This window comes from Amphiura filiformis, chromosome 6 (genome assembly GCF_039555335.1).
Source record: "Amphiura filiformis chromosome 6, Afil_fr2py, whole genome shotgun sequence".
In the NCBI taxonomy this organism is placed as follows: domain Eukaryota; kingdom Metazoa; phylum Echinodermata; class Ophiuroidea; order Amphilepidida; family Amphiuridae; genus Amphiura; species Amphiura filiformis.
Window position 1 is genome coordinate 75,538,374 of NC_092633.1, and position 23,815 is coordinate 75,562,188.

The following is a 23,815-nucleotide window of genomic DNA, read 5'->3' on the forward strand; positions in this document are numbered from 1 at the left end:
GAAAGCTAAATAAAAAATATCAGTCTTGTGAGAAACTCTTCATTATATAACTGACATAAGGATTCTTATCAACATTTAATTTACCTGCTCTGATGATTTTGCCTCCTGCTCCCTGACAACCGTGAGTTCTTGTTGAGCTTTCTTTAACCGAGACTCAGCTTCTGGAATGCCTTTCTCCAAGTCCACAATAGAGCTATGTAATATTAATATTGTTTACAAGACAAGTAATTAGTTTCTTGATTGAGCATATCTCAGTCGGGATACCTATTTAAAATTTCACAACCTGAATCAAAGCTCGACACATGCATTGCCACTGAATTCCCTTCAAGGTATAATCACCTCTTTCAAGAGAGTATGAAAGTTTTGTGATTCAGAAGTTTTGGGAAATTAATCATAGGATATATTACATACTAATATCATACACTACATATTAAAAAATCCTCTTTATTATAGTATTGTACTTACATTTTTCTTTCTGCCAGCAGAGCAGTAGCCTTTTCCAAGTCTGTCTTGGCCTTAGCTAGTTTAGTCTTGGCTTGCTGTTGTTTCTGTTGAGCTAGACCTAGTTCAGATTCAGCTAAGGCTTTCTTAGATTTGGCATCATTGACACTCTTCTGCATCCCCATCAGTTCCTCCTCTTTTACCTGGGTGAAATAGACAATGCAACAGGTTATTAACTGTTTGGAGCACATAAAAGTACACTGCATGGAGCACAAAAAGGATCACTATATGGAGCAAATAAAGGTCAACACCTTTATTTAACCTTAGCCGTTATCTCCAAGCAGTATTAGTGTTTCAAGTAGTCAATACAAATGATCGGGTGGTCATGTGACCGGAGGATTGTAAACACTACACTGAACGAAGATGCCGTGATGGTGTCGCAAGCTACGTCGCTGCTAACCAAGATTCATGGGCATGCATTCTACCTCCCTACTATGCTAAGGATAGCGCTCAAAATATTTTCACTATCTTCTGCTTGTTTCTGTAAAGATCATCTGTAATTTATATAAGTAGTATCATTGAATGGGGAGTGCACCAAGGCAAAGGGCAACCAAGGTGTCTTGGGTTATTTTTTCCCTGACCAAGTTGTACTCCTTCCTTTAGCTTCATTCTCTACATTTAAAAACACAATTACCAAGAGTTTGTAAAAAACGGAGAAAACTGCTACTTACATCTTTGTCTTTCTGCAAGTCTTGTGTCTCTGATTTAAGGGAAGCCATGATTTCAGTCATCTTTTCCTCTTCAATCTTCACTTTCTCTTCAAATTCTTTCTTCTTTGCTTCCATCTCGATAATTTCTTTCTCACTGTCAGCAGGCACCAAACGAAGTTCTTCCAACTGAAAATAGAAATTGAACAAGTCAAGTGAGCTTGAGTAATCAATGAAGGCACTAGACTTTGATGTATAATGTGTACCTGTGTAAAACTCAGGGACAGGTTTTTTGGTAAATTCCATAAGCCTTTGCGTATTTACCCCTGATGACGTATTATGGATATGCATATCTCTACTATAATTTGGTTCACCTCAAGTTTGGTAGTGACGTCAATGCTTCTTTGCGGTTGCGCTGCAAGCATGCCAACAAAACACTCATGCACGTGTGCGTGCACACTTAGGGCGTTAACTTTACACACACGATTTGATACTGCTACACAGGAAATACGCACATACGTCACTACCAAACTTGAGATGAACCAAATTATACTCTTATTGATCAATGAATTGAGCAGTAAAGATGTTCGCATCGATGATACGTCATCAGGGTTAATGGGATTAATTTACTGAATAGGTGAATTGTGGTTTGTCTACAAGTGCACATCTTAGCTGGAAGTCCACGATGGTTGCTAAATGATTTCTAGTATTGGGACCATAAGGACCTGTTGAGTTTGGTATAGTGCACTATATGCATCACTACCGTTTTGTACCTTCATTTGGCGTAATAGGAAAAAACTGTAAAGCACAATATTCTAATGACACAAAATATTTGTGATTCGGAAAAACAAAACAAAATCACAATTTTTTTTGGCATGTAAGTTTTGCAAAATTGATTTAATTTTCTTTAAAAACCTATATAACATATATATAGGAAAGAGAAATATTTGCGAGCATGAAAATTTAGTGAATCCATGTCATCAAACAACATGTATGCTTTAGAATCTGCCCATGGCTAAGGAATACTAATACGCAAAGTAATTCAGGAAATCACAAGTAATGCACTCCTCTTTGATACTTCTAAGAAAAACACTGTACTGCCCATTGTGAACAGATCCTAAATATAATCTGACCTTGGCTCGCTCTTTCTCCAGATTCTTGACAAGCTTCTTTTGCCTCTCTTTAGTATGTTTGAGATCTTCTCGACACTTGACATCTTCCTGCTCAAATTTGGCAAAGTCAGCCTTCTTCTCCTCTGCAATCTCAGTCAGCTTTTCATATTGTCTGAGTAAGAAACAACACAATGGTTATGATGACAATACATATGGTTATTGGCAAGTCAAGTAGCAATGTCAACATTTGACAATTATGTAGTGGTTGCCTACTGCCAGACTCCATTGCATTTTGGGAAGACTTTTGCAAGAATCTTTTGATTCTCTCCCATTATTTTCAACCTGACTGTGTTCAGGCTCATTGACACAATACATACAAGTGTGCAGCAGATCTGTTAAATTTCATGGAGTCAATAGGATATCTGCTACTAAAAATTTTATTCCCAAGACACTGTAGATAAAATAACAATTTTTATATCAACTTTTATGATTATAATATTGTAGAGTTTTATCAAGTCTCAATGTTATGCTATACTCTGTATATCAATATAAAATTCCTTATCTGTAATGTGTTATTTTTTTTTTTTGTATTTCATGCCCGAAATCGGGCTTTTATTTAAATCATTTCATGCGTTGCAAATAAAAACAGTACAATAATAATACAAGCACAAAAAAGAATATACAAAAAGAATATACAATACAGATAAGTTCCAGGGGGTAATATAAAACAATACAATATTCTATTCCAGTACACTTTTATGGAGTTAAGGATTTAAGTCGGCACCACACCCCCTTACAAACCCGTGACCATCCTTGCATTCCTCTCAACAAATTTGGAGAAAAAATGCAAAAATAGGCACAAAATTAGCCAGGGGTGCAGCACCACCGTAACGGTATACATAATATACAATACAATAAAGGCTACTAAAATATCCAAGATATAATGCATCACAACAAGTTCCAGACAAGCATATAAATGGGGTCATGAAATTAAAATGAATTTTCAACAAACAAATTCTAGTACACTTTTATGGAATAAAGGATTTAAGGCGGTACCACACCTTCTGACAAAACCGTGACCATCCTTGCATTCCTCTCAAACAAATTTGTAGAAAAATGCAAAAATAGGCATCAAATTGGCCAGTGGTGCAGTACCACCTCAATCGTATACATAAAATGCAATAAGGGCAAACTAGTCCCAAACAGAAATGTTTGGTAGACTCATAACCGGTGCGATCTTACCTTTCCGATGTTGATTAAGATACTTCTTGCATCGATCCCGAGATGCGGAAAAAACCAATAGTCATTTTGTCCCACATAAATGAATAAATAACAAAAACCCCGATCCCCGGTGGACTCACCCAAAAGGTGACGCCACACCATATGATCGCCCCTTATCCGACTTGGGATCCCCTACCGGACCAAACTTGTAGGGGTGGCGGGGTCGGGATAATCAACATCGGAAAGGTAAGATCGCGACCGGTTATGAGTCTACCAAACATTTCTGTTTGGGACTAGACTCAGTACACCGGTCGATCTTACCGCTTCGATGTTGATTAAGATACTTCTTGCATCAACATCTGAAAGATCGATCTAGCAAGTAACCGACGGATGGAGGTACAAGATTGGTCAGCATCTGATCAGGGATCGGGAGCGGTAGCGATGGTTTTCGCGAGGTCAGAAAATATTTTCCCCCAACGGTCGGGAAACAAAAAAGACCACGCGATCACAGATATAAACCTCCTTACTTAATAAGTTTGGTGGTTAAGAATAGCGACACTGGTTCTTACCATGCTGAGTATTCTGTATAGTCTGAAAACCTGGTACCCGACACCACCGTATTATGATCGCCGAACAATGTCCCGGTAAACCTCCCGCCCGTCTCTGATTACTAACGTAAGCGGAAGTATCGTAGAGAAGGGCGAAGGTGGCTTCCGGGACACCGCCTGCTAGATCTCCTCAAGGGACAACCGAACGGTATACCCAAGATGATGAGATAGCTCGTGTCGAGTGGGTCGTGGGACGCGAAACCTTCGCGATCCCCCGCACCCCACCAACACCTGGACCAGCCATTGCGATAGCGGCTGGACCGAAAGGCTCTGTAAGGGTGATGAATGCGGTCGTGAGTCCCTCGCAAGGCTTGTGTTCGGAAGAAATAGTGCTGCAGCGCCTTATCGGACACCCCAGCCTATCTTTGGCTTCAGCCGAACCTTGCCCAACCCTGGGGATTGGAGAGGGACGAATGTCGGTATGCACCGCGCCCGTTCAGAGTCACGAGAACAGAGCGCCCGAAACAGTGTCGCTCCAGTGTTTGTGAACACGGAAGCTAACCTCGAGACCGTGTGCAACTCAGCACCGCCGTCCGAAGCCAACGCCAAACCGGAAAGCCATCTTGAGAGTTACGTATTTAAGCGTCGCTTTTGACGGAAGGTCAAAAGGGTGACCCTTAAAGTAATCTAAGACTGTGTTGGGATCCCTTAGGAGGATCACTTTCCTTTTTGGTAGACACTCGCTGAACATACCGCCGAGGCGTAGACTAATAAGGTAACCATCGGCTATGATAGTCGACCTCGTCTCGAAACCTCGGTGAATGGAGAGGACAGCTGACTTATAGCTAGCCCCAGTGGCCCGCTGAAGTCTTGCTTGGAACTTTTCTGTCAGAAACTCCGGAACTAGCAGCACAGAGGCTCTAAGCGGAGAGCTATTTGTCTCATTGCACCAAGCGTAGTATGGAGCCAGACTCTGGCTATACGCACGGAGGGTAGACTTCCGTCTAGCCCCGGCGATGAGAAAAACAGCTTCTGATCAAAACTATCCCTCCGCTGCGTGTTCCCTGGTAAGGGCCATGCAGCTAACTGCAGGTGCTCTAGTGATAGACTGGTACCTCCGCTCCGGGCATCCGGAGTAGATCTGGTACTGGGAGTGCCAGCGGCCTTGCCGCTAGCAGAATGACAATGCAGTCTTCCCACCCGATCTTGGCCACCACCCTCATGAGTAGTGAGATCGGAGGGACTGCATAAGCTGTCATCCTCCCCAGTCTATGGACAGAGCGCCCACGGTGAATGCTTGGGGTCCGCGACCCTTGAGCAGTACACCGGCAGTGGATGATTGCGATGAGATGCGAACAGATCTTTCGAGGGGTGGTACATCCCCTTGAAGATCGTCTGAGCGACCTGCGGAGCAAGGGACCATTCTGCTGGTCCCGACACCCTTCCTCGTGACAGATTGTGCGCGAGGATGCTGGTGACGCCCGCGATGTGTATCGCTCTCATCGTAATCTGCCTGAACTTGCACCACCCTATCAGGTGTCGTGCATGCAGGCTCAATCGTGGTGGCCCGGAGTCCCCTTGTCTGTTGGGGTAGGCTACCACGGTTGTGTTATCCGTCAGGACAACGGTATGTGATTCCACGATCACCTCCTCGTAAGCGAGGGAGGTTGATGTGAAACTCTGTCTCTATGGCCCCCATAGGCCCGAGACGGAGTCTCCGTGGATGTGGACCCCCAGCCCCGCTTTTGCGCTATGGTCGTCACTACGTGACATACCGGGGTGCAGGAAACCTGACACCCTGGGTCAAATTGGGCTGATGGGTCCACCACCAGAGTTCTCTCGCGCGATCTCCGACAACGGAACCGCGAGGGATATTCGGAGACGACTGGGCCTGCAAGCAGGCTAGAAGGTGTAGTTGGGTAAGCCTAACGTAGAAGCGGCAGTACAGTACGAGGTCTACCATACTGGCCATTAGGCCTACCACCTTCATCCATGCCACAGCGGGTTTTGCCCGAGACTCGGCCAAGAGTCAGGCACACCGCACCATGTTAAATCACCCGCTCGGGTGAGAGCACCGCGAACCCCTCCGTGAGGGTGATCTGGGCCCCTACAAATAGTGGTGTCTGCGTCGGGACCACGCTGGACTTTTTGAGCTGATCAAAAATCCAGGGTCCCGCACCCACGGACTATCAACCCCATGAGACCCGTAGTCTTCAGTGGAGTGCGTCCGTATATGAGCCAAACGTCCAGGTAGCAACTGATGTTGACACCCCTGTGCTTCAGGTACGCTGCCACCGCTCTGACCAAGAGTGTTAAACACCCTGGGAGAGATGGACAGGCGGATGGCCGGTATCAAAACTGGTAATTTTGATCCTGTACCTAGAAGCGCAGATGCCTCCGATCTTGAGAGGCGATTGGCATATGCAGATAGGCGTCCGAGAGATCTAGCGATGTTGTTCCCATGCCCCTGATGGGGCAGGCTAGCACCGAGGCGAGAGTCCCCATTCTGAACCTCTTGGGCCTGAAGAACGTGTTCAACAGCCTGCGGTTCCGGATGGGGCTCCCGTCGCCGGTCTTCCTTGGAGCCAATGGCTCCAAGATCACCCGTAGAACGGGGGTAGACGGGACAATCGCCCGCCGTGAGAAGCTGTGTGATCCCTGTCAGTAGTGCCCGACGCTGGGGGCCGTCTGACGGCACTACTGTGGACCTCTGAAATGTGCAGACGAATGTGGGGAGACTGGGTTGCCAGTCTGTAACCCCCACTCACCACTGACCATACCCAGGCGCTCAAAGAGATGGTTTCCCACCTCTGGGTGAAAGCCAGAAGCGGTCGTCCACTGGGAGATCCCCTGTGGAAAAGCCGCTGAGCCCCCCAGGGATGCTCTGCCTAGCTTCCCTTGGAAGAGCGCTTGCTCTTCTTCGGGGCTTGCCAGCTGTTCCTGTGCTACCCTTGCGCCTCCCAGAAATGGGTGCTGCAGAGGTAGTGGGCTCGGGGACTGTTGGAGGTGCACGGCCTGCTGAAGTCGGAGCTCCTACCCATGGTAAGGGCAGTTTCCGACCTCTTCAGAGTGCTCCCGTTGGTAGCTTCTTTGCACGGTCCTCCACCGTAGCGCAGAAGCATCCAAAGAGAAAAAGGACCCTGCCTTTCCATCGCGTTGAGCGATTGGAGTGGCAGGCCCCCCCCCCCGGCGCTGCGTGGACACCCTATGGGCTAGGCCCATGGAGCTCTCGTTGAGGCTAGCTGTTAGCACCGCTAATAGGCTCACCTCATGGAAGAGCTCAGATGTTGTCTGAGCGTGATACGCTTGACGACATCTGGGTCCCTCTCGGATCCTCTCAGTTAGGTCCCGTGGTCCTCCCGCGTTACACGCAGAGAGGAAGCGTGCAAGCACGCGGCGCCATAGCTCTACTGAGCTCGACAGCCCCACGATATCTACCCGTGAGGTTTGCCGGGAATGAGAGTGCAGGCGTCCCCTGCGAGGAAGCAGCAGCTGAGCATCCTACTGAAAGGATCCCTGGTCCTCCTCCATGGACTCCCCTTAGGGGGTGTCCGGAGGAAGATCAGTGCTGTTGCTCCCCTCGCGGGGCAGCGGGGGCAGGAGATTGTAGTGATGTCACTACCGGACTCAGCTTCCGACTCCTTTCCTCGCCCACAGTATCCGTGATCATGCTCCGATGATGACGGTAACTGAGGACGGGCATCTGAAAGCGGGTAAGAAGGCATAACCACTGTGTGGCTCGCCGACTACCTGCCAGCAGAAGAGGGAGTACTCCCGCAAGACCCTGAGGTATCCGCCATGGCACCACTGGGTCCGCATGCTCTCGCAGCCGCCGTCCTAGCGCTAGCAGCACGGGGCCTACCCTGATCAAGATCTGGGTTAGCCCCATGCCGGCTGGCCTGGTCAACAGCTGATGTTGGTACTGCGGGGCCATCGCTAGGCGACACTTGCCACGGTGCTAGGCCGTGGAAGAAACACCTGCGGCGGGTACCACGGGCATACCCAGCCGGCAGCTGACCCTGAAAGGATCCGCCACCAGGGTAACCCCATGGTACTGCAGTACCAGCACCGCCCCTTGTTGCCACAGAGACTGTGGCGACTAAAGGCGGTGCTGCGGTACCGGTGCGGTATCAGCGTGGGTACCGTGAGGGTTCCCAACTGTGGACCGCTGTACCCTCGCCACACCGCGTTCCCTGTTTGGGGATCAAGCTGTGTGCTGGCGTGGTACCGGCGCCGGTACTAGCATGGGTACCCGTGAGGGTTCCGGTTGTGTACCGCTGTATGCGCGTGGTTCCAGCGTAGGTGCCCGTGAGGGCTCCGGCTGTGTACCACTGTACCCATGCCTCACTGCGTTCCCCGCAAGGGGATCAAGCCGTGTGTATGGGTACCCCCGCTATACCGGCTGTCCCTTGGCTAGAGGGAGCTTGCCTAGTACCACGGGTAGCTGAGCGTGCATACCCCGATCAATCACCTCGCCACCTGAATAGGCAGCGTCAATCAATGGAGCTATGCCCTGTTGATTTGACAGTGATCGATCAAGAGAGGGTAATTGACCCATTGACGGTAATGGATCACCCACGCTCCGCTGGCTCTCGAGGACATAAGTGGGTTGTTGATCAGCTAGGCTGTTCAAGCTACTTACTGTACCCTCTAGAGCTTCGCCCAAGGTCGCTGTGTGTGGCGGACCACTCACGGCAGCTATGGGCGGGTGCATAGCGGCTACCACTGAAGTCAAGCCGTAGCTCGACTTTGTAGCTGCCACCGAATGCACCTGGGTCGCTGTCCCGTGAGAGACTGCGAGCCCAACCCCTGAATAATCGCCAGCCAGTCCCTGTGGACAGCCAGCAGCTATTCTATGGCCCAGGGTATCACTCGGCGGTCCCGCCATGGAACGCTGCCGTGTGACGACCCCAGTTGGTTCTGCTAAGACTACACCCACAGCGTTAGCCGCGGTATCGTCTCTGCTGAACCCATGCATGCTAGGGTTCAACCCAGGCAAGCCCGGGGTACCCTTGCATGCTGCCCGTCGCTGGCTACTACTGTGGCTGTTTGAGCCCGTAGATATGCCTGCAACAGACGGGTGTCCTCCTGCTAAAAACCCGTGAGGATTTTCGCTAGAGGACTGGTATCCTCCTGCTACAAAACCCGCTAGGGTTTTCGCTGGTGGTTACCGCTCTGCTGCCTGCTACTTTGCTCCGACGTATAGTCAGTGCTTTCGCTGGCTGCTGAGCCTTTGGACGCTTAGCAGTCCCGAAGGAACCGCCTGCTTGTCCGGGGACCGGAGCCCCTTAAGCAGACCTGCCATGACCCATAGGGGCTGTCACAGCAGAATCTACCGTATCGACTGGTATCCTCCTGCTGCAAAACCCGCTAGGGTTTTCGCTGGTGGTTACCGCTCTGCTGCCTGCTACTTTGCTCCGACGTATAGTCAGAGCTTTCGCTGGCTGCTGAGCCTTTGGACGCGCTTAGCAGTCCTCGAAGGAACCGCCTGCTTGTCCGGGACCGGAGCCCCTTAAGCAGACCTGCCATGACCCATAGGGGCTGTCACAGCAGAATCCACCGATCGACCTTACCAGTGCCCTTGGTAGATTTCTTCTTCGTCTTATGGCGATGGGGGAGCCTATCCCAATCGTCAAGCTGGAACTCGGAGAGTCCTAAGCAAAAGAAAGACATCTAGAAGATCGTGAGCACTCCCTGTGGGTGAAACAGAGCGGGTGTGGGTCCCGCTCCGTCACCAGGGAAGGGCAAGCCCGACAGGGCCGAGGCGGCGAGGAGAAAGGGAGGGGGCACTCACCCCCCCAACACGCCGACTCAAGCCCAGTAAGCAAACCTGAGCACGGAGGCTGGTCGCTAACGTTAGTGGTAAAGTAAGGACTGGCTAACTTTATTACTAAAAAGTCAGACGGGTCCCTACCAATCCCCACCGTATGAATATCTGATTAACTCGTCTTTATTGGACGGTAATGAAGACATAACGATAGAGTAATCACCCTAACATAGCAACAATAACCTACCGTACATGAAATACAATGTGTATGTACAAACATCTATTGTAACTTACAGGCTGCAATGGTTGTTTTACGTGGGAAACAAAATGAATGGCGCCAACGAGCGGCCATTTTGAATTGCTCGTGTGTCCCGTGATACAAACGGAGGCACGATATGTAGCTAAGTTTTGGATCGCTTTTTTGTCACTTTTTCGCCAGAAAATGCCGTCAAAACTATCCTCAGCCGAACAATACCGGTTTGGTTTTACCTAAGGTGTGAAACTACACGCGTATATCTCGCCTTGGTCGAGAAATTGATACACAGTGCTATGAACAATCGATAGGCACGTCTGTGTCAGTCGGAGACCAAGGAGGATAAGGGACGATCATATGGTGTGACGTCACCTTTTGGGTGAGTCCACCGGGGATCGGGTTTTTGTTATTTATTCATTTATGTGGGACAAAATGACTATTGGTTTTTCCGCATCTCGGATCGATGCAAGAAGTATCTTAATCAACATCGGAAACGGTAAGATCGACCGGTGTACTGAGTCTGAGATATCCCAGATATCATGCACTACAACAAGCTGAGAAAGGGATCCCACTTTTTAAAATGTAAATCCAACTTCAATTTTCTTTGTGCACAAAATGTTCAAGCTTCAAGGTATCAACAACAATATTTTTGAAACCATTAAAAGATAGCTTAGACTGCTCACATCTACACTTGTAAATATATCTTCTAGCAATGAGCATAATTTGATTAATACCTGCCCAGTAATTAACATTTGTATCCAGTAAACCAAATACTTTACTAAATTCATCGAACTCAGGTATGAAATCAAAATAAGTCTGAATACTTTGCCAGAAAGAGTTCACAATATTACAACTACCAAAAAGATGTACAATGGTTTCCTTCTCTGTTTTACAAAAGACACATTTATCATTGTCAACCAAACCAACTTTGCACAGCCAGTCATTAGTTGGCAAAATGTTATGAGTAATTCTGTACTGAAGCCATCTTAATTTCACATCTAGCGTAGCTCTGAAAGGCATTAAATACAACTCGCAACATTCGCTTCGGTCATATTATAAACTCTTTTTAATGAAAATTGGCTAACAGGATCAGTTTTAATGCTATCAATATATGACTTATAAACATCCCTGGACTTCAGTTTCAGAAGTGGAACACTTCCTCTCGATAAGTTGATCACTATGCCTAAGTCCTCTGGAAGGGTCGTCCCCTCCTTACTTAATCATGTCACGCCAACTTTTTGGAATTGCATTAATCAGTCCAAACCATTTAAGCACATCAATTCTATTATAGTTATCACCCATCCTGTTAGCAAAATTCTTAAAATTGCCTTTGCCATCAATGAAATCGTAAATTGTATGGAAGCCTGCTTCCTCAAACTTAGAGTAGTACATCGACTTTTTACCAATCAGAATACGCTTATTATTCCAAATCACTTGTTTGCAAACCTCGATAGCATTTTTGGCTCACCTGAATTAAACTTTGACCATAATTTGAATGCATTCAAATAGAATGGGGAATAATTCCTGATAGTGTTAGAAAATCAAAATTACACTCCAGAATACCTGTGCCACCCAGGTTTCTTAGATAAAATATTAAGATACTTTTCCAACCAGATTTGTTTGGCATAATTAGTCTCTTAAGCCACATAACAGATTGTGTTTTGATTTTTGCTTGTAAGTCAACCATTTTCAAACCACCTTCATCTAATTCTCTACACAAAACAGACCGTTTTATTTTATCTGGGCCATTCCAGATGAACTTGTAAATAATATCATTAACCTTCTTTTGAATACTTAATGGCATACCAATCATTGCTGAAGTATAGAGAAGTTTTGATAAACCAAATGTTTTAATCACCAAGATTTTGCCAATTGCTGTTAAATCTCTCTGTTTCCATAAATTTAATGTACATTCCAGAGATCTTATTCTATCATTGTAGTTCAGATTTATCACCTCTTTTTCCTCATATGCAAAGTAAATTCCTAAGATTTTTACAGTCTTAGTCCACTGTACATCCAGCGGTTTGTTTTTATTATCCCTGACACTTCCGATCCACATTGCTTCGGTCTTATTATTATTTACTTTTAAACCAGAACATGACTGAAACTCCCGTAACACTTTCATAGTACATTTAACTGAATCAATATCCTTAACAAATAGACACATATCATCTGCATAACAAGACATTTTCACCTGTGTACCTCGATCGCTAGGATCGATTTGAATGCCCACAATGTCCTCATTATTATTCATCTGAATACAAAGGACTTCAATGGCCAAATTAAAGAGCTGACAGCTCAGGGATCACCCTGTCTAAGACCACGATTAATGGGGAAATACCCGGTCGACAAACCATTATTCATAACACAACTTGTGAAATAATAAAAAAAAGTATCAATCCATTTCTGAATAGAACTTCCAAAATTAAACTTTTTCATTACATGTTGCATAAATTTATGATCTATTGAATCATATGCCTTTTCAAAATCTATACACAGTAAAATTCCAGGGATGTCTCTTTCTTTAGTAAAATATAAAATATCAGCCACAGTTCTTACAGCATCCCCAATATTATATATCTACCAGGGACAAAAGCAGATTGGTTACAGCCGATTAATTTTGGAGAAACCTTAACAATCCTTTCGGCAATGACTTTTGACCCAATTTTCAAATCCACATTAAGCAAAGTAATGGGTCTATAATTCTCCACCTTACGTTTGTCTTTATTTTTTTTCAAAATTAATGTTATGACACCTTGTTTTTGAGAATTTGTTAATTCACCCAAATTATAACTTCATGCGTTCAAGCAGTCAACTAGGAAACATCCAAATTCAACCCAAAAGTTTTATAAAATAGAACTGTGAGACCATCATTACCAGGTGACTTGCCATTTTTCATACTGCTAAGTATTTTATAACATTCCTCGATCGTGAGCTCACCTTCACAGCTCTTTTGGTCATCATTTGACAATTTGGGAATTGAATCATTAAAAAAACGTTGAGATGATGGCGAGTCAAGATCAACTTCTTTAGATGAGTATAAAGTAGAGTAAAAATGTTTAATCTCATTCAAAATAGTCCCAAACAGAAATGTTTGGTAGACTCATAACCGGTGCGATCTTACCTTTCCGATGTTGATTAAGATACTTCTTGCATCGATCCCGAGATGCGGAAAAACCAATAGTCATTTTGTCCCACATAAATGAATAAATAACAAAAACCCCGATCCCCGGTGGACTCACCCAAAAGGTGACGTCACACCATATGATCGCCCCTTATCCGACTTGGGATCCCCTACCGGACCAAACTTGTAGGGGTGGCGGGGTCGGGATAATCAACATCGGAAAGGTAAGATCGCACCTGTTATGAGTCTACCAAACATTTCTGTTTGGGACTAGACTCAGTACACGGTCTCTCTTACTGTTTCCGATGTTGATTAAGATACTTCATGCATCAACATCTGAAAGATCGATCTAGCAAGTAACCGACGGATGGAGGTACAAGATTGGTCAGCATCTGATCAGGGATCGGGAGCGGTAACGATGGTTTTCGCGAGGTCAGAAAATATTTTCCCCAACGGTCGGGAAACAAAAAGACCACGCGATCACAGACATAAACCTCCTTACTTAATAAGTTTGGTGGTTAAGAATAGCGACACTGGTTCTTACCATGCTGAGTATTCTGTATAGTCTGAAAACCTGGTACCCGACACCACCGTATTATGATCGCCGAACAATGTCCCGGTAAACCTCCCGCCCGCCTCTGATTACTAACGTAAACGGAAGTATCGAGAGAAGGGCGAAGGTGGCTTCCGGGACACCGCCTGCTAGATCTCCTCAAGGGACAACCGAACGGTATACCCAAGATGATGAGATAGCTCGTGTCGAGTGGGTCGTGGGACGCGAAACCTTCGCGATCCCCCGGACCCCACTAACACCTGGACCAGCCATTGCGACAGCGGCTGGACCGAAAGGCTCTGTAAGGGTGATGAATGCGGTCGTGAGTCCTCGCAAGGCTTGTGTTCGGAAGAAATAGTGCTGCAGCGCCTTATCGGACACCCCAGCCTATCTTTGGCTTCAGCCGAACCTTGCCCAACCCTGGGGATTGAGAGGGACGAATGTCGGTATGCACCGCGCCCGCTCAGAGTCACGAGAACAGAGCGCCGAAACAGTGTCGCTCCAGTGTTTGTGAACACGGAAGCTAACCTCGAGACCGTGTGCAACTCAGCACCGCCGTCCCGAAGCCAACGCCAAACCGAAAGCCATCTTGAGAGTTACGTATTTAAGCGCCGCTTTTGACGGAAGGTCAAAAGGGTGACCTTAAAGTAATCTAAGACTGTGTTGGGATCCCTTAGGAGGATCACTTTCCTTTTGGTAGACACTCGTTGAACATACCGTCGAGGCGTAGACTAATAAGGTAACCATCGGCTATGATAGTCGACCGCCTCGAAACCTCGGTGAATGGAGAGGACAGCTGACTTATAGCTGGCCCCAGTGGCCCGCTGAAGTCTTGCTTGGAACTTTTCTGTCAGAAACTCCGGAACTAGCAGCACCGAGGCTCTAGCGGGAGAGCTATTTGTCTCATTGCACCAAGCGTAGTATGGAGCCAGACTCTGGCTATACGTGCACGGAGGGTAGACTTCCGTCTAGCCCCGGCGATGAGAAAAACAGCTTCTGATGAAAAGTATCCCTCCGCTGCGTGTTCCCTGGTAAGGGCCATGCAGCTAACTGCAGGTGCTCTAGTGATAGACTGGGTACCTCCGCTCCGGGCATCTGGAGTAGATCTGGTACTCGGGGAGTGCCAGCTGCCTTGCCGCTAGCAGAATGACAATGCAGTCTTACCACCCGATCTTGGCCACCACCCTCATGAGTAGTGAGATCGGAGGGACTGCATAAGCTGTCATCCTCCCCAGTCTATGGACAGAGCGCCCACGGTGAATGCTTGGGGTCCGCGACCCTTGAGCAGTACACCGGCAGTGGATGATTGCGATGAGATGCGAACAGATCTTTCGAGGGTGGTACATCCCCTTAAAGATCGCCTGAGCGACCCCTGCGGAGCAAGGGACCATTCTGCTGGTCCCGACACCCTTCCTCGTGACAGATTGTGCGCGAGGATGCTGGTGACGCCCGCGATGTGTATCGCTCTCATCGTAATCTGCCTGAACTTGCACCACCCTATCAGGTGTCGTGCATGCAGGCTCAATCGTGGTGGCCCGGAGTCCCCTTGTCTGTTGGGGTAGGCTACCACGGTTGTGTTATCCGTCAGGACAACGGTATGTGATTCCACGATCACCTCCTCGTAAACGAGGGAGGTTGATGTGAAACTCTGTCTCTATGGCCCCCATAGGCCCGAGACGGAGTCTCCGTGGATGTGGACCCCCCAGCCCCGTTTTGACGCTATGGTCGTCACTACGTGACATACCGGGGGTGCAGGAACCTGACTCCCTGGGTCAAATTGGGCTGATGGGTCCACCACCAGAGTTCCTCTCGCGCGATCTCCGACAACGGAACCGCGAGGGATATTGGGTGACGACTGGGCCTGCAAGCAGGCTAGAAGGTGTAGTTGGGTAAGCCTAACGAGAAACGGCAGTACAGTACGAGGTCTACCATACTGGCCATTAGGCCTACCACCTTCATCCATGCCACAGCGGGTTTTGCCCGAGACTCGGCCAAGAGTCAGGCACACCGCACCATGTTCGTCACCCGCTCGGGTGAGAGCACCGCGAACCCCTCCGTGAGGGTGATCTGGGCCCCTACAAATAGTGGTGTTCTGCGTCGGGACCACGCTGGACTTTTTGAGCTGATCAAAAATCCAGGGTCCCGCACCCCACGGACTATCAACCCCATTAGACCGTAGTCTTCAGTGGAGTGCGTCCGTATATGAGCCAAACGTCCAGGTAGCAACTGATGTTGACACCCCTGTGCTTCAGGTACGCTGCCACCGCTCTGACCAAGAGTGTTAAACACCCTGGGAGAGATGGACAGGCGGATGGCGGTATCAAAACTGGTAATTTTGATCCTGTACCTAGAAGCGCAGATGCCTCCGATCTTGAGAGGCGATTGGCATATGCAGATAGGCGTCCGAGAGATCTAGCGATGTTGTTCCCATGCCCCTGATGGGGCAGGCTAGCACCGAGGCGAGAGTCCCCATTCTGAACCTCTTGGGCCTGAAGAACGTGTTCAACAGCCTGCGGTTCCGGATGGGGCTCCGTCGCCGGTCTTCCTTGGAGCCAATGGCTCCAAGATCACCCGTAGAACAGGGGTAGACCGGGACAATCGCCCGCCGTGAGAAGCTGTGTGATCCCCTGTCAGTAGTGCCCGACGCTGGGGGCCGGCTGACGGCACTACTGTGGACCTCTGAAATGTGCAGGCGAATGTGGGGAGACTGGGTTGCCAGTCTGTAACCCCCACTCACCACTGACCATACCCAGGCGCCAAAGAGATGGTTTCCCACCTCTGGGTGAAAGCCATAAGCGGTGATCCACTGGGAGATCCCCTGTGGAAAAACCGCTGAGCCCCCAGGAATGCTCTGCCTAGCTTCCCTTGGAAGAGCGCTTGCTCTTCTTCGGGCTTGCCAGCTGTTCCTGTGCTACCCTTGCGCCTCCCAGAAATGGGTGCTGCAGAGGTAGTGGGCTCTGGTACTGTTGGTAGTGCAAGGCCTGCAGAAGTCGGAGCTCCTACGCATGGTAAGGGCAGTTTCCGACCTCTTCAGAGTGCTCCTGGTAGCTTCTTTGCACGGTCCTCCACCGTAGCGCAGAAGCATCCAAAGAGAAAAAGGACCCTGCCTTTCCATCGCTGAGCGATTGGAGTGGCAGGCCCCTCCCCGGCGCTGAGTGGACACCCTATGGGCTAGGCCCATGGAGCTCTCGTTGAGGCTAGCTGTTAGCACGCTAATAGGCTCACCTCGCTGGAAGAGCTCAGATGTTGTCTGAGCGTGACACGCTTGACGACATCTGGGTCCCTCTCGGATCCCCTCAGGTAGGTCCGTGGTCCTCCCGCGTTACACGCAGAGGAAGCGTGCAAGCACGGCGCCATAGCTCTACTGAGCTCGACAGCCCCACGATATCTACCCGTGAGGTTTGCCGGGAATGAGAGTGCAGGCGTCCCCTGTGAGGAAGCAGCAGCTGAGCATCCTACTGAAAGGATCCCTGGTCCTCCTCCATGGACTCCCCTTAGGGGGTGTCCGGAGGAAGATCAGTGCTGTTGCTCCCCTCGCGGGCAGCGGGGAAGGAGATTGTAGTGATGTCACTACCGGACTCAGCTTCCGACTCCTTTCCTCGCCCACAGTATCCGTGATCATGCTCCGATGATGACGGTAACTGAGGACGGGCATCTGAAAGCGGGTAAGAAGGCATAACCACCGTGTGGCTCGCCGACTACCTGCCAGCAGAAGAGGGAGTACTCCGCAAGACCCTGAGGTATCCGCCATGGCACCACTGGGTCCGCAAGATGCTCTCGCAGCCGTCGTCCTAGCGCTTAGCAGCACGGGCCTACCCTGATCAAGATCTGGGTTAGCCCCATGCCGGCTGGCCTGGTCAACAGCTGATGTTGGTACTGCGTGGCCATCGCTAGGCGACACTTGCCACGGTGCTAGGCCGTGGAAGAAACACCCCGCGGCCGGTACCACGGGGCCTACCCAGCCGGCAGCTGACCCTGAAAGGATCCGCCACCAGGGTAACCCCATGGTACTGCAGTACCAGCACCGCCCCTTGTTGCCACAGAGACTGTGGCGACTAAAGCGAGTGCTGCGGTACCGGTGCGGTATCAGCGTGGGTACCCGTGAGGGTTCCCAACTGTGGACCGCTGTACCCTCGCCACCCTGCGTTCCCTGTTTGGGGGATCAAGCTGTGTGCTGGCGTGGTACCGGCGCGGTACTAGCATGGGTACCCGTGAGGGTTCCCGGTTGTGTAGCGTGCCCGCAGCTGCCCGGAGGGCTCCCGGCTGTGTACCACTGTACCCATGCCTCACTGCGTTCCCCGCAAGGGGATCAAGCCGATGTGTATGGGTACCCGCTATACCGGCTGTCCCTTGGCTAGAGGGAGCTTGCCTAGTACCACGGGTAGCTGAGCGCAGATACCCCGATCAATCACCTCGCCACCTGAATAGGCAGCGCCAATCAATGGAGCTATGCCCTGTTGATTTGACAGTGATCGATCAAGAGAGGGTAATTGACCCATTGACGGTAATGGATCACCCACGCTCCGCTGGCTCTCGAGGACATAAGTGGGTTGTTGATCAGCTAGGCTGTTCAAGCTACTTACTGTACCCTCTAGAGCTTCGCCCAAGGTCGCTGTGTGTGGCGGACCACTCACGGCAGCTATGGGCGGGTGCATAGCGGCTACCACTGAAGTCAAGCCGTAGCTCGTCTTTGTAGCTGCCACCGAATGCACCTGGGTCGCTGTCCCGTGAGAGACTGCGAGCCCAACCCCTGAATAATCGCCAGCCAGTCCCTGTGGACAGCCAGCAGCTATTCTAGGGCCCAGGGTATCACTCGGCGGTCCCGCCATGGAACGCTGCCGTGTGACAACCCCAGTTGGTTCTGCTAAGACTACACCCACAGCGTTTAGCGGTATCGTCTCTCTGTTGAACCCATGCATGCTAGGGTTCAACCCAGGCAAGCCCGGGTACCTTGCATGCTGCCCGTCGCTGGCTACTACTGTGGCTGTTTGAGCCCGTAGATATGCCTGCAACAGACGGGTGTCCTCCTGCTAAAAACCCGTGAGGATTTTCGCTAGAGGACTGGTATCCTCCTGCTACAAAACCCGCTAGGGTTTTCGCTGGTGGTTACCGCTCTGCTGCCTGCTACTTTGCTCCGGACGTATAGTCAGTGCTTTCGCTGGCTGCTGAGCCTTTGGACGCGCTTAGCAGTCCCGAAGGAACCGCTTGCTTGTCCGGGACCGGAGCCCCTTAAGCAGACCTGCCATGACCCATAGGGGCTGTCACAGCAGAATCTACCGATCGACTGGTATCCTCCTGCTGCAAAACCCGCTAGGGTTTTCGCTGGTGGTTACCGCTCTGCTGCCTGCTACTTTGCTCCGACGTATAGTCAGTGCTTTCGCTGGCTGCTGAGCCTTTGGACGCGCTTAGCAGTCCTCGAAGGAACCGCCTGCTTGTCCGGGGACCGGAGCCCCTTAAGCAGACCTGCCATGACCCATAGGGGCTGTCACAGCAGAATCCACCGATCGACCTTACCAGTGCCCTTGGTAGATTTCTTCTTCGTCTTATGGCGATGACGGAGCCTATCCCAATCGTCAAGCTGGAACTCGGAGAGTCCTAAGCAAAAGAAAGACATCTAGAAGATCGTGAGCACTCCCTGTGGGTGAAACAGAGCGGGTGTGGGTCCCGCTCCGTCACCAGGGAAGGGCAAGCCCGACAGGGCCGAGGCGAAGCGAGGAGAAAGGGAGGGGCACTACCCCCCATAACACGCGACTCAAGCCCAGTAAGCAAACCTGAGCACGGAGGCTGGTCGCTAACGTTAGTGGTAAAGTAAGGACTGGCTAACTTTATTACTAAAATGTCAGACGGGTCCCTACCAATCCCCACCGTATGAATATCTGATTAACTCGCCTTTATTGGACGGTAATGAAGACATAACGATAGAGTAATCACCCTAACATAGCAACAATATCCTACCGTACATGAAATACTATGTGTATGTACAAACATCTATTGTAACTTACAGGCTGCAATGGTTGTTTTACGTGGGAAACAAAATGAATGGCGGCAACGAGCGGCCATTTTGAATTGCTCGTGTGTCCCGTATACAAACGGAGGCACGATATGTAGCTAAGTTTTGGATCGTTTTTTGTCACTTTTTCGCCAGAAAATGCCGCCAAAACTATCCTCAGCCGAACAATACCGGTTTGGTTTTACCTAAGGTGTGAAACTACAACCGTATATCTCGCTTTGGTCGAGAAATTGATACACAGTGCTATGAACAATCGATAGGCACGCGTCTGTGTCAGTCGGAGACCAAGGAGGATAAGGGCGATCATATGGTGTGACGTCACCTTTTGGGTGAGTCCACCGGGGATCGGGGTTTTTGTTATTTATTCATTTATGTGGGACAAAATGACTATTGGTTTTCCGCATCTCGGGATCGATGCAAGAAGTATCTTAATCAACATCGGAAACGGTAAGATCGACCGGTGTACTGAGTCTATTCTTTTCATCTACACATTCTGTACCGTCTTCACTTAGCACGCATCTGATGGTGCTTTTGCTTTTATTTGACTTTTCCAGATTGAGAAAGAACTTACTATTTTTCTCCCCTTTTTCCAACCAGTCTGCTCTAGATCTTACAACTACTCCTTGGGTTACATACTCATAATGATCATCAAGATCAGATTTCAACTTCTCCCAATTAGTATTTGCTTCATCACTAGGATTAGTATTAAGTATATCTTCAGCCTGTTTGAGCTTCTTTTCCAAGTCATTAACCTTACAATTTCTTTCTTTAACTTTAATTTTACTGTACAACTGTGTATAACAACTAATCTCATACTTCATTAACTCCCAAAGGATTCTTTGATCAGTCACATCACTATACTTTTCAATCCATTCTGATCTTTTATCTCTTAACTCACCAATAAACTTAACATCATCACATAAAGAATCATTAAATTTCCAGTACGTAAGGGCCATGATTATTATTATCATTAGGTTCCAAATTAAGATGAATTGAAGAATGATCAGTATTAATTGCAGGGCAAATATCACACTTTTTAACCCAATCTTGTAAGTTCTCGGAAATAAACCAGTAATCAAGTCTACTCTGAATTAAGGGATTTCGTTGGCGCCAAGTATATTTTCTAAGATTTGGGTTTCGAACCCGCCAGATATCATTAAGGTTTAACTGATCCATTAAATTCAAAACGGCATCAACAACACAGGCTTTTTGGTGCAGGTTACCCCCGCTTCTGTCAAGATGATAATTCAACATCACATTAAAATCCCCGCCACAGATAATAGTGTAATGTGTTATTGGGAACTCTAACAAATACAAGATATTAAAAACACAGACATACAAATTGATTGTTTCTTACTTGAATATCTTTTTATGTTCTTTCCCCTTCTCTTTGTTCTCTTGAACCAGTGCAGCCAATTCTTCTTTCATCTTATTCAAACTCTCCTCCACTCCTGCACGCTTCTCTTCGGCTTTCTTTTCCAAATCTGTACACTCCGTGCTGAAATTAACAAGTTATATAGTACCATTGTAAGTTTAAGTCACACTGTTTCTGAACTTGTACTGTATCAGAGTTAGTGCTTTTTGATTCATCAGTAAATAGATTCATCAGGTTTGTTGATAAACATTATAAATGATTTCATTTGAACAAAACCAAACATTTGACTCACTTTTGACGGTTTTACATATATCATGGTCAGTAGGCATCATCAGAATGATGGTTGTAGATCCTTACTTCCGGTTGGACCTATCCTGACTGAAGAGGGTGTTTTATCAGCCAGGAGAGGAGCCAAAACAAACTACACTCGGCAATCCTGCAAGCAATCGGCGAGCGAGCAGTCTAAGTCAGCCATTGGGGACCATGCGTTACAAGAAAACCATGTCATCAACTGGGACAATGCTAAAATCCTTGGTAAGGAGTGTGATGCAAATACAAGAAGATTTGGATCAGAAGACGAGCACCCAATGTCATGAACAGAGACGAGGGGGTCATTTCCTTAGTCATGTGTATGATCCTCTCCTGGCTGATGATGCCTACCAACCAGGATAGGCGAAACCGTCAAAAGTGAGTCAAATTTTTGGTATTGTTCAAATGAAATCATATATGATGCTTTTTGATTCAATTACCTACTGGTGCATATTCTGCACCATATACTTACATGTACTTGTTGTATAAGAGATGTTTTTTCTTGGCGATTTCATTTTCCATTTTCAAGAATTCTTGTGCTTCTTTCATAGGCTTCTCTAACTGTTCCATCTCTGCTTCTGTGGCCTTCACACGACTCAGCTAAAAGATAAGAAATTAAACAAAAGATGGTCAATGTTTTTGCTAATATGTGCACACAGCATCTTGAAGTTAAGAAGTTTTCTTCAAATGTTCTTACAGGTTTAAATTTAATGTCATGTACACAAGTTGTAATGACTAATTAGTGAGGGCACCAAGTTCAGTAAATGCTGTATTTATACATAAATGTGACCATCCACCACAAAGTGGTAGTAAAGTCGGCCCTAGACCATTTTCTGTTTATTACAGATTGCGAAAGAATGCATTTTCAGCTTTAAAATGACACCTCAACCAGCTTCATCGGACATCTGAAAGTGAAGTTATGGTTCATCAAAGGTAAAATTCCTAATATATTTTACATAGAAATCCATATACTGTTTTTGATTGTATCTCAAAATGAAAAATGCCGACTTTACGACCAGTTTGTGGTGGACGGGCACAAATGCACATCATTTGTTTAGAGAGAAATTGAATTCAATAATGCACACCAGCTGAGATGTTGCTGTGCTTAAAACACAAACCCCACAGCGTGAAGTTCAATGGATGCATCACCATTCAGCGCCAGTGCATTATTGTGTCCAATCTCTCTAGCAACAAGGAATCTGCATTTATTAAGAAAAATTAGTAAATCCTGGAAGATGAGCATGCACAACGGGTAGTATGCAGTAATTGATTTGATCCAGGATGGAAATAGGGAACAGTCCAAAAGCTTGATGAAGTCCTATAAACGTTATTAGTTTTAGTTTCATAGCTGTCCCTCATCGCTCTCCCCCCACCTGTAACAAAACTAACAGTGGGTCAAAATAACATGTCGAGCACCTCCCTACCTGACAAAACTAGTTTAGTTTATAGGATGTCAACTAAGCATACCTTTTCTCCTCTTTGCTCATTAAGTTCCTCCACCTCTTCTTTGACATCTCGTCAATAGGTTCTTTGTAGGTATTACTGCCAATAATGTCTTCTAGGTATTCCAGCATGCCTTCTTCATGTTCATTGGGTGATTTGGGTTTCATCATCGCTATCTGTTCTACCTCACCCTGATAAAACAAAAACATATGGTACAGAATTTGCAACATTCAATTAAATTTGTTGTTATTATCAAAGTCAACAGCGGACAGCTCAGATTTACAAAGTTGCTTCAAGAGCGATGCTCTGCCGGTTTCTTGTTATGATTGTCCGACACGTGAATCCGCCAATCCAATCAGAACCCCACTTCCATGTTTACGTTCTCAAAATGTAAACAAGTGCTGTTCTTCTCTGCCAGAGATTGTAGTTTGAATACTTTCTCTGAAGTCAACTGATATCAAAGAATGCAAAGCCTCAATAAATCACTCACCTGAAGTATAAGAAACCTGTTGTGATCCAGGTCTACTCCACACTCTTTCAGTCTGGTGGTGACATCTTTGAAGTTGGATTTGCGACCATCGATGTAGTAACTACTACTGCTGTCTTTGTTTGCAGTACGTGATATGTAGAACTCTGAATTTGGTATGACCTTAAAGTCCATATCACCCAACTACAATAAAACATTGGTGGGGAGATAAATAATATGACATGGAATAGAAAAAACTAAGTAAGTAAGTTTGAATCCCATCACACCAACTTGTTGTGTCCTTGGGCAAGGCACTCTTCCCATTTGCTTCACTTCACCCAAGTGTGAATGGTTACTAGCTTAAAGAAAAGCTGGGAAAGTAAGTAGACTTGTTGTGCAGGAGGAGTGGCAGAACCCCCACAGCAACATTATACACAGGGGCATCTGGCCCCAAGTTGCTTTGAAAGAGAGACAGTCACTCCACTC

The 23,815-nt window shown here is 47.6% G+C and overlaps 1 protein-coding gene across 1 annotated transcript in view; it reads right to left on the reverse strand.

Moving 5' to 3' along the window:
* The window catches only part of LOC140156044 (structural maintenance of chromosomes protein 4-like), a 45,382-nt gene that overhangs the window by 13,417 nt on the left and 8,150 nt on the right, over window positions 1–23,815 (reverse strand). Inside the window, 9 exon segments of the mRNA XM_072179151.1 lie at window positions 85–193; window positions 466–644; window positions 1,173–1,337; window positions 2,282–2,432; window positions 21,094–21,234; window positions 21,893–22,020; window positions 22,888–22,920; window positions 22,923–23,054; window positions 23,354–23,533. Coding sequence (XP_072035252.1) covers window positions 85–193; window positions 466–644; window positions 1,173–1,337; window positions 2,282–2,432; window positions 21,094–21,234; window positions 21,893–22,020; window positions 22,888–22,920; window positions 22,923–23,054; window positions 23,354–23,533 — 1,218 coding nt within the window.